At 36.7% G+C, this 12106-nt stretch overlaps 1 protein-coding gene and 1 long non-coding RNA gene across 2 annotated transcripts; one reads left to right on the forward strand and one right to left on the reverse strand.

Moving 5' to 3' along the window:
- The first annotated feature begins 2301 nt into the window (after window positions 1-2301).
- pou4f3 (POU class 4 homeobox 3) lies at window positions 2302-3587 on the forward strand. Its single transcript, XM_058758689.1, has 2 exons — window positions 2302-2397; window positions 2682-3587. The coding sequence occupies exons 1-2, from the start codon at window positions 2302-2304 to the stop codon at window positions 3585-3587; spliced, it is 1002 nt and encodes a 333-aa protein (XP_058614672.1).
- Window positions 3588-9579: 5992 nt separating this feature from the next.
- On the reverse strand, window positions 9580-10641 carry LOC131529546 (uncharacterized). Its single transcript, XR_009268120.1, has 3 exons — window positions 10375-10641; window positions 9868-9992; window positions 9580-9767 (listed from the first exon to the last, which is right to left on the reverse strand). It is a non-coding gene; the product is annotated as an uncharacterized LOC131529546 (long non-coding RNA).
- Between the last annotated feature and the right edge of the window lie 1465 nt (window positions 10642-12106).

Below are 12106 nucleotides of genomic sequence, written 5' to 3' on the forward strand. Positions count from 1 at the left end.
AAATAAAAAGTACCACAATTAACAAAACATACTATTTATTTTGATGCTCAACTCAAGATTATGCTCACAGTACGGAAAAGTAAGCGGTCATGTAAATCAAGATGAACCGTTGAGCTATGAATGGGGCATTTTTAGGTTATGCTTGTAAAATATTCATGAGTTGAAACTTTATCTTGGGAAGGATGGGGACGTGACTTTATCATAAAAGGTATCATAAACAAGATTAGGGAATATCATGACACAGTTGGCACAACACGACTGTTTACAATTTTGCCAAGACTTAAAAAAAAGTACACACTGTTAATCTGCGTAATGAATGAGAAAATGCCAGAGAGGTAATGGATGCCCGCCACATAGCAGATAAATAATTGAGCGTCTGGGGGAACAGGAGAGGTGGATGGGATCGGATGGTGCATCTGTGTCACTGCATTGCCTGGCTTCTCTTTCTGCAGCCACCTGTATGGTCACCACGTCAACCAGCCATAGAGGGAGAACAGGTGTTTACTTCCAGTTACTAACAGCAATGCCATTCATTTATTGACCAAACCACTTTGACTTGGAGGAGTCTTGCTTGGGAGGTTCAGTGGTGTTTATATAAAATGCTCCATCATCCTAAAATTGATGTATATTATGTATCTGATATCATATAATGACTTTGTTTTGCTAGTTCAACTCTTGTGTATGATTCCTTCTAACATAGAGTTACAAATCATTCTTTTGACTTTGGTACCAAAGGACAACAGCTTCATGAATCTGTAGCCTACATTTAATAGAGCTGTCAAAGTGTTTTTGAGGGCTTACTTTTAATGTTCAAGCTGTTAGCAGGTTAGGTGAGAGCAACTCTGTCTGTCAAGATTGAGGGTCAGCCAAGGTGAAAGTTCGTGCCATTCATTGTGAGCCTCAACTTTCCTCCCGAATTAATGATCAGTATTTGCCAAGAAGATTTCCTGTACAAATAGGTTTTTTTTTTTTTTTACGACAAAAAAAAAAAAAAAACTAACCAAAAAACAGCCATATATTTTGTGTTTACTTTTACTAAAACCTTTTACGCAGCACGGCCCACTGCATATTTTTAATGATGTACAGTAAATTGATAATAAGGTATAAATGCTTGGACTAATATTGAAAATATACAAAACAATTCTTTGATTATACATTTGATGTAGCTATTCCTTGCGCTAACTGTGAGATAATATAGTTCTAGATATATTGACTATACGAATTTAAAAACAATTAGCCAATTATTATGTATTATGTAAGACTCTTAATACCGCCTTCATGTAATATATTGACATACTTTGTAGAATACAATTAAGAACAAACATGATTTTCCATTTGATTTTTCATTTTAGCACTTGTTTTTAATATAGTAACATATATTAATATAATTAATGCATTTGACATTATTATTGATTATTATTATAATCTGTTTATTATTATTATTATTATTATAGCCTAGTCTGTTTTTCGTTATGAAAATAAAATTCATTATTATTATTTTTTACATTATTTTACACACTATTTTCCTATTTTGATATTGGGAAGTTGCTTTGACACAGTCTGTATTGTTAAAAGCGCTATATAAATAAAGGTGACTTGACTATTAAACTAAAATTAGCAATATCATTATATTATCAATTTAATTAACATTTAAGACAATAATATGAAATTAAAATGACAATATTATTTCATTTCAAATAATAAAAAAACAATATATTATTAATATTAATTGTTAAGTGTAATTTAAAGGTAATACGTTAGATTAGGGAACACATATTCACTATTAACTGAAAGTTTCCCCTCAATAAACTCATACTTACTGCTCGCGTTTAACTGAGGAGGATAAAGAGATCTGGAATATGATCATGCAGGATAAGGCATTAATATCTGCTTTTAATAAACAGCCAACATTCTACAGCATATGCACTTCACTGCGTTGTGTTTTAGGGTTAACGGAAATGTCCGTAAAATTACCAGCAAAAAATTAGGCGACTTTTTTTTTTTTTTTTTAACAGTGTAGTTAATAGTGAATAGCGTTACCCATTTAAAACATTCACTGATGAAGTATAAAGTATTGAAATACTGTCAAACAATTTTGTCCTGTGGTGCAGGCTTGCGCGTCAGACCACTTGTAAGTTGAATAGAGGAGCAGGTGGAGGCGGGAGGGCGGTGTGAGGTTGGAGGTGGGGGGGAGAGCCCTGGAGGCGCTGCCAATGGAAACAGCACACACGAGGAGCGTCGAGCCAGAGCGCCGCGTCGCCTCCATGTCAGGTCCACTCACCTGCAAGGTGCGCAACGAAGATGATGGCCATGAACGGCAAGCAGCACTTCTCCATGCACCCTGCGCTGCACCCGGGCTCCGAGGGCATGCGGCGGGTGTGCCTGCCTGCCCCGCAGGTACGTCTCACGCTAAACTCCTCGTATTGTCTTCGTTCTGTCACTTTGATGTGTTTTGAATTGCTCCAGCATCCATCCATCCCTCCCTCCCCAGCCTCTTCTTCCTTTCCTTTGAGCTCACGCGCGCGCTCTCTCTCTCTCCCCCACATGCCTATCCAAGCAAAGCTGCTGCTTTCATATTAATTTTTATGACCTGTGCTTTGAGGAGGGTGCTTGGGAATGTTCTTTAATCCGGAGTTGACACAATTCCCCACTGACTTCCATATGCGCGTTCTTGCTTGCAGCTCCAGGGCAATATATTCAGCGGCTTTGATGAGAGTCTGCTGGCCCGCGCTGAAGCTCTGGCGGCGGCTGACATCGCGTCTCACGGCAAGAGTCACCCTTTCAAGACGGACGTCACCTACCATACCATGAGCAGCGTGCCCTGCACCTCCTCTTCGTCCACAGTGCCCATATCCCACCCTTCATCCAACCTGCCCTCGCACCACCACCACCACCACCACCTCAGCCACCAGACCCTGGAGGGGGATCTGCTCGACCATATTTCCTCCAGTTTATCGGTCAGCGGCATGGGTGCGCCGCCGGATCCGTCGGTGATGACCACTCAAGCCCACCAGCACCACCTGCAAATGGGTCACTTGCATCAAGCCATGGCCATGGGCCACCCGCACACCCTGTCGGTCCACAACGGGATGGCGTGCGTCAACGACGTGGAGTCCGATCCCAGAGAGCTGGAGGCGTTCGCGGAGAGGTTCAAGCAGCGGAGGATAAAGCTCGGAGTGACCCAGGCGGATGTGGGGTCTGCCCTGGCCAACCTGAAGATCCCGGGGGTCGGCTCGCTGAGCCAAAGCACCATCTGCAGGTTCGAGTCCCTAACCCTATCCCACAACAACATGATCGCTCTCAAACCCGTCCTCCAAGCCTGGCTGGAGGAGGCTGAAGCGGCTTACCGGGAGAAGAACGGAAAACCGGAGCTTTTTAACGGGAACGAGAGGAAACGAAAGCGCACGTCCATCGCGGCTCCGGAGAAGCGATCGCTCGAGGCGTATTTCGCCATCCAGCCGCGACCGTCGTCGGAGAAAATCGCGGCGATCGCGGAGAAGTTGGATCTAAAGAAGAACGTGGTTCGGGTTTGGTTCTGTAATCAGCGACAAAAACAGAAAAGGATGAAATACTCGGCAGTGCACTAGTGCTGGTAGAGCAAAGTAGACATTTTAGGAACACCACAGGGATCTAAATCTTTTCTTTTAATCGTTAGAAGCCTATAAAGACTCCAAGTACATTTCATATCGCCTCCAAATGATGGGAACAGTGTGCGAATTGTTCCAGGGGTTGTGTACCCCAAATAAAGGCTTGACCTCTCTCATAAAAAAGTCAAATGGTCTTAAAATATGCATTTAGACATTTTAGCAGCGTTTCAGTAACGACAAAAGTTACAGTAAAAGTTCATAAAGTCGTGGCCGCGTGTGCCATAGCAACCATAGGAACACTAGTTGCTCGAGCACTTTCAGTAAGTAGCTATTAATATCGGAGTTTACATAAAACAATAACAGACAGAACTTTCTCAAACCACCAAAGGCCGAATAATTCGCACACTGTAATACCATTTTAAACAAACTTGAAAAAAATAAAATAAATATTGATTAATTTACATTACAGTGTTCATGTTACTTTGTATTTGTCAGAGCAAGTAACACTGCTGAAAAACATGTAGCACTTAATGAGTAATTATTTTAGCAGATTGTGATTACGTAATATTATGGTTATAAAATAATTACAACAACATGCACTGTGTAACATGGACATCGTAATGTAAATTATTATTTACTCTTTAACAAAACAGATTATTAATTTAGCACTACATTACGAAGCAATACTGCTAAAACCTTTAAAAAGCGTTCATTTTAAATGATAAAACTTTAAATACATTTCCAGGAGATTAACAACTACTAAAACTTTGTTTCAGTATTATCACACGTGAAATTATATTTTGAAGTGTGTACGTGTGTTTTTGGTATTTAAAAATTTATATTATACAATTTGCGCACAAGGTCTACCTTATGTTACTATCACATGAAATGTTATTTGAAATATGTGTACTAGCGTTTGTAATAATCGTTTGAATGTCTTGTCAGATGTGAATGCAATTATGGTGGAAATCACATATTCTCACAAACAGTCACGAATTTTTTCGTGAACGATCATCAGTTGAAGTGATACTAATATGCAAAAACTGGTGATGTAATGAAGAATGCTGCTATTTGATTTGCATTAATGTAGCCACTGCAAACACTCTCACGTTTAAACTTCACTTTACAAAATGTGTGACTTTGAATGTTATTTAATAAATTGTTGATTTTTTTTCAAAGCCTTTGTGGGAGTTTTATTTAGGCCTATGTGTGTTATTGTTTTAATTACACATATGAAAAAAAGGATACCAATGTGTCTGATTTCCATTTCAATATATAGGAGTAAAAAATAAATAAAAATCTCATATATACGTGCACTTAGTTTCACAGTTTTCATCTTACATAAATTATATCAAGAAAGCTACTCGCATAAAAAACATTGTAATATCATTAATTTTTAAAACGGGTGTTGTTTTATTAATTAGCCTCTTGAGCTCAAATGCGATTAAAAATTAATGAAATAATATAGACTAATCACCACCAAATTTAAAGAAAATATAGAGAGAACAAAAAGAAAAATTCAAGCTAACTTTAAGCGTTTTTTCCTCTTTTCTAATTCGGCTTGCCAACTTGTTTAAGCAGACACCGCTGAATAATAAATGTCTGTCACGGCTTTGTGCAGAGGGATTTGAAATTATTAAGTAATGACGATGCAATATTAATTGTATATTGGTATAAAACAGGCAGAGAGCTGAAGGGAGAGTTGTTAGTCAGGAAACGCTTCGTTCAGGCTCAAGGGAAGGAGGAAGAGACGCTGTTCAGGTAAGACGATGATCACCAGAGTCGTTTTGTGCCTCACTTCACTGTCAGGTTTCAAGAAGTAATTGTGAAGTTTTGTTAAAGATGGTGTTGTTATAAATTTACGTATTAGCCTATTCTATGCAAAAAAAAATATACGTATATGATATTTTGATAAAGGTAAAACGTGTTTCCCGTTAATCAAATTCGCTTGACTCTAGTTAGTTTGACTTTTTAGAGCCGAACAGTTCGCATGGAATAACCTAACTAGCCTATTATTATTTTTTATTTTACAAGGTTGATATCCTTAAGTGTTTTTGCTTGATATCTTTAAATGTTTTAATTATTTTCCTCTGTACTTTCCTCTATGAATATTGCGTGAATTAAAAAATGGAACCTATATAACTTAATGAGTTAAAATTCTGTTTTGTTCTATACTTTTTTGTGCAATAACTAGGTATTTTCATTATTAGCATGACGATGTTGTTGTCCAAATTCTTTTCAGAATGTATTAAATATTACGATCTAAGCCTATTCAGTATCCACATTTTTCTTAAGTTTTTTAGCGGTTTTTTTTACGCACGAAAGAAATGCCAACTTAAGCGATTAAAATACTTAATGAATAACAACGACCTAATTACAGTCCTGTTAACTGTACGGATTTTTTTTCAGCCTAAATTATAATCTTTCCTAATTGCCGAGAAGGATCATCAGTCCAAATTAACAGAGTTAAATTCATTAGAGAAGGCAGATCATTAATTATTAAGAACTTTTTTTTTTTTTTTTTATATCATAACCCTCAAACAATGGTGTAAACCAATCTAAGTTGAGCACAGAGCAGGGGCATGTGGCCAGTGGTGGCAACTAAATTATTGATGATCTATTGAAAGGTAGAGGCCTATAGGCCAGTAACTCGTGTGTCATGAGGAACATCCTATGCATGTTGCAGATAATGTGCAGACTGTTGCCTTAACTTAAGTTTTCATCACCCTTTCCTCTTTCAAAAATGATAATATGGAATAATATGGAACCAATGAAATAGTCATCCTTAATCAGATGAAAACATATCTTCATTCTTTTTTGATTGGTATTGGATATTTCAGTGGATATTTCCAATTGGAATAAACTCTTACTGGACAATTCAATGCTGAAAGAGTTTTATTAATTTCCTTATTTTATGTCCTACAAAGGCATTTTGTTTTGGGCCATGCTATGTACGAAACATAAATCATATTTAAAATGAACTAGAATTCAGAAGGAATCATTTATTTTCCGATTATGGAAATGATCTGACTTGCATTAAACATAATAGATCAATCAAATAAGCAGAAACGATTTTACAGAATGCTTTTTAAATTCAACAAAGCACTAGGCTACTAAAAAACAAAACAAAAAAATGTAAATATAACAGAAATCCTTACGAAGATCTAAAGAAAAAAAATAATGGATGAATCATATTTTAACGTTCAAGTGCAAAGCACTTTATAGCCGGCTCCTAACACAGTTAAAATGCCTATTTAAAAAGGACTACCTTTATTTTTATAAGACTTGAGAACTAGCAGTTGCCGTGTCTGGGAGAGGAAAGTGAATTCATGTTTTTATTTCAGAGTAAAGAAGATCTGACAGAATGAGGGTGGAGGTCTCTTGGAAGATGTGGAGCACCCCCTCTCCCTCTGCGGGACAAGCGGTTGTTCTTGCGCCGACACTCCGGCTCTGCGAACGAGAACGGCAGAGTTAAGACACCGGCGCTTCAATTATTCATACAGCGCCAGCAGCAACACATGAGAATGCAGCCAGTGCGGAGGCAGACAGCGAGCCCGGTGTGCTTTATTAGTCCGTTCCTATCATCATCACACGCCAAGCCACCTTAGGCATTTGCCCGCGGTGTCTCAAAGCGATAACTCACGGGGTTATCCGAGGGGATACTGTTACCGGGAAACTTGAGGCTGTCCTTCAAAGGTGAATTTTGGGCGTGTCTTAAACGGACTCAGTTGTGTTAGTAAGTCTTTGTAGCCTACACGAATGTCTAACACAGTCTTATGACAACTATTTTACGTTTTGGTGGCGATTTAATTTCACGAAACACAAAATCTTACGGTTTTATTTAAACTCAGCAGTAGGCTAATTTGTTTTCCGGTGTTGTTGTATACTATATATTAGTGCTGACACAAAGTAGACAGTTGTGAAACTGTATACATATATGTATATGCGACTCAAAATATCTTTATTTAGGAATTAGTCACATGAAGAAAGTAAACAGCAATAAAAAAAAAAAATAAAAACTATGTCATTGAAAACATCAGTAACGTCAGTGTGTAAATGCATGGATGTACGGTGCTGTACACTCTTAAAAATAAAGCTGCTTAAAGGTTCTTCACAGCGATGCCACAGAAGAACCATTTTTGGTTCCACAAAGAACCATTCAGTCAAAGGTTCTTAAAGAACCATCTCTTCCTTACCTTTTTATAATCTGAAGAACCTTCTTTCGCCACAAAGAACCTTTTGTGAAACGGAAAGGTTCTTCAGATGTTAAAGGTTCTTTATGGAACCATTTAGACAAAAAGGTTCTTCTATGGCATCGTGAAGCACCTTTATTTTTAAGAGTGTATTGTAGTGTTGAAGTGAGAGGGCAAAAATAAACCTAAACAAACCACAAAACCAAATGTCCAAAAGCGAAGCCCTGCATTATCATCTGTGATTCATTTCAAAGTGGAAATCATCATTATTAAAAAATAAAATAAAATAAATAAATAAGCAATATAGCATAATCCCTATCAGATTTTAATGCTGAAAATATCAAGGTCAAACTCATGGGAAGATTTTAAAACTCTAGTACACATTTAACGAAGATCAGAAATACACACAAACACTTCAGGCTGAAATGATCAACAAAAAGCTCTGAAGGACAAGAAGTGAAAAAGAGAAAATCTTTTGAGCACAATTGTAGCCTTTATTGCTACATGCAATCTTGAATCAAAATCATACTGTACTGGTGAGGAGTCAGGAACTGCTTTATCATACCGACTAGACACTCGTTTTTAACCCAGGTAGAGAAAAGTAAGTCCAGGCTACGTGACTCCAGAAAACTGTAATAGAGTTGACCCTGTGGCACGGGTATCTGATCATTTGCACCCCTTTAAAAGCGTGCCGGATTGTGGGACGTGTGCACACTTGGCTCTTGAATTGCCTTTGAATAATACATGCACCCATGCAGAGTGGATATATCACTCCACATGGTCTCATGAGCTCCCACTATGGGGCACTGGTGTACATGTCGCTGCTACAAGCACAAGTGAAAGCAGGGGATATTTATTAAATAGAAGCAGAAAGACAATTTGCATTAGATGGAATATTGTTTTCTGAAAAAAATGTGAGGTACCTTCCGATGTAGAAGTCGGTGCCATAATGTTGTTGACATGGTTGCCAAATGTTCTGAGTCCACTAAGACCTCAAAGTTTTTTGTTTTTTCCCCTCCCCTAAAAGTAGTGCAACTGGACACAGTGCTAGTAACACCCAGGTAATGGGTTTGATTCCCAGAGAACACAATGATAAAATGTTTAAGCTGAATGAACTGTGAATTTGTGAAACAGGAGCTGCATATCAGGTGTGATTGAGAAAGCAATCTGTTGTTTTCAATCTCCCATTGTTATTATTATCATTATTAGAATTTGATCAAGTTGTAAAGCCTCTGTGATCCACTCAACATAATGTATATGTCCTCTGAAACACATCTCATTCAAGAAAAATTACACTAATCTTTTATTAGCAGTGAACACATCATGAAAAATTAAACAAGCATAAATTATAAAATGTATGAACGAATGAACGATTAATAGCTCCATGCATGATTATTAATCAGTGTGGCTTGTATAGGGTTCTTGTGGACTACAGAACATATGGATAAATATAAAGATCGCAGATAATATAACTGTGGTCACAACGATTCCTTTTCAGTTTTAATACTTTTGCAGATTGTCCATCAGACATGATTTTGCATGGATAAAACGTAAAGTCACACAATATAAAATGTAAAGAATCTTAAAATGTAAGGCACACAAAAAAAGTATACATGGTGACGGTGTAAATCTTCATGTGTAATGCTCAATAAATTATTTTTTGATTCAGTGCAAGGAATAGTTCACATTTTTAAACCAGTGACTGCACAGAAATAGTGCACGAAATCTGTACTTTATTAAAAAAAACCATCAGACCATATTTAAGAATGAAAGACATATTTATGCAAAATTCAGTCAGGTACAAAATTATATACTGCAACGGTCAATGTAAATGAAATAATACATTTATGAAAAAACAAAAAAACAAAAGACCCTTCATAATTTTAATTTAGCTTTGGCTAAATGCAGTCTTAACACATGTCAAAAGTTTTTCCAAGAAATGCAGAAGGATGTCAGGGTTAGCTACATCAGAAGGTTTACAGGTTTTCTGAAATAAGGTAAATGTCTTGGTTATTCTACTTTAAAAAAAAAAGAATGGAGGTATGGTAGGCTATAGAGAAGACATCAAGTTCCAGAGTTCAACTTACCCCAAGGTGCTTGTTATACATGTTTAAATTCCTCATTAGTTTCTTGTCAATATGTAAAATTTGGCACCAGACCGCCCAGAAACCGTCTTTATCAGTTCTTGCTCAGTATGGCAGAAAACCTCACGCTGTAAAGATATTGAAATAACACCAGGGCTTGAATCCTTTGAATTTGAATGTTAGCATTAAAAAAGCTATCAGAATGGAAAAAGAGCTGAACATGGTCAAGCTTATACGCTTAATATGTATGAAGGTAGAATGATGCCTGAAAGATTAGCATGCGCAGAGTTGTGAAAGCGCCTATACATAGACTGTAAGCGTAAATTAAAATTTGCATGCGTAAGAGAAGCTTTGTAAAGATGTAAATAGCGTTCCAAGCGCAATAAAAAAATATTTGCAGCATGACTGTTATTCGTAAGCGTAATTCGTGTATTGTGAAACTGCAGCTTCATGCTAACGCAAAAATAAATATGATCTGCATTCTTCTGACTTCCATTTTTCAGCGCTTACACTTTTGGCACGTTTTTTCCCGCCAAAATATGGTCAAAAGCACTGCACGCATGTGAACAGTGATTTGCAAGAGAAAACAACAGTTTAAAGAACTGCAAAACGGATTGACTGCGTAGAACCAATCTGTATGTGTGAAAAAAATAAAAAAACTGTGTCAAATGTCTAAATGACTTGTTGTGTATGTCGGGCAAAAAGCTCCCGAAATAATCCGATTCAGCTCCGTCTTTATTTTATCTGCGTAAACAGTTTTGGCGCCATTCTCTCACTCCCTTTTGCAAGCTTGGGGAAAGGGCGGGTCCACCTTTTTGTAGCCAATCAAATGAGGCTCTCGCGGACTCTCCATTTGCTCTTATCTGATTGGTTCAAATAAACACATCATACGCCAAGACATTTATCTTCATTTAGTTCGGGAACGTTCAGGCTGCCGGAATTATACTTTTAAGGTACAAAAGAAAAAAGAAAGAAAAGAACAAATAAATACCAACTTAATTAAAACATGATATTTTATAAGTTGTGCACCATTAGGCTGTGTTCATACTGAATTTCGATCTTCTCCTCCTCAACAGGCTATATGATATATTAGATTATTGTAATATTATATTGTAATGTTGATGATACTTAAAGAAGGACTAGTATCTGCACTAGCCAAATACACGCATCACTTGTCTACTGATCAGGGATGGTTCCATTTTTTAATAAAATTTTGGTTCAATAATAATTGAACCAACAGTAATATTTTTCCTTTACAAACTTTAAAAAATATTACTAAAATACTTATTAATTTATCTCTAACTTATTCACCATTTATCATCTGTAATACCATCGTGTAACCACTAGATGGCTGTTTAGCTCCTCTATATAAAACAATTAGTTACTTGAATTTGGATATACTGTATATTTAGACATTATTAAATAGCCTACATATTTATCAAAGTTTTTGCATTAGTCATATCTGCACACAAAGAAAGCATTTTGTTACTCATTCTTGCTTCATATAATAGCTTCGGTCACATGAAAGTAAGAATCAATACTGAAATATAAAAATATACAATTGAGTGTTAAATACCATAAACAGAGATATGGTCTGAAAATGGACAAATTCAGATTTAAGTAGGTTAGCTTTATTGGCGTAGTAAAAATGTTTTACAAAGCATAGCACTCTGATACCATAGTGTTGAGCATTGTCATTCACATAACATAATTTTGATTATAAAGTTTAACAGGAGCGGTGTAAGCAGATTAGGCAAATTCAATGCAAAGCCAAACCAAATCAAATAATGTTAACACCAGCACAATTCAGTATGAACACATGGGAGCCTAGGAACACAACTTATAAAATCCTATCATGTTTTAATTAAGTTGGTATATATTATATATATATATATATATATATATATATATATATATTTTTTTTTTTTTTTTTTTACTGTATGCACAGATAAAAGAAAGACGGAGCTTGATTTGGTTTGGCTTTACATTGAAATTGCCTAATCTGCTTACACCGCTCATGTTAAACTTTATAGCTCATAGAGCTGTGCGAGAGCGGGGAGCAGAGTTGCCATGGAAACGGGGAAACTGGCAAGCAGTAAACTCTGTTGCTGCATCCCCAATTGACCTTATGCACGGAGCGCTATTTAGAACTTCCGGATAAAGATAAGCCAGCTCGTAATCTTCCGGTGAAGCTCATTTTATATGTGCTATATATAGGTAGAGACTCTCACAGAAACATCTC

This window comes from Onychostoma macrolepis, chromosome 21 (genome assembly GCF_012432095.1).
Source record: "Onychostoma macrolepis isolate SWU-2019 chromosome 21, ASM1243209v1, whole genome shotgun sequence".
In the NCBI taxonomy this organism is placed as follows: domain Eukaryota; kingdom Metazoa; phylum Chordata; class Actinopteri; order Cypriniformes; family Cyprinidae; genus Onychostoma; species Onychostoma macrolepis.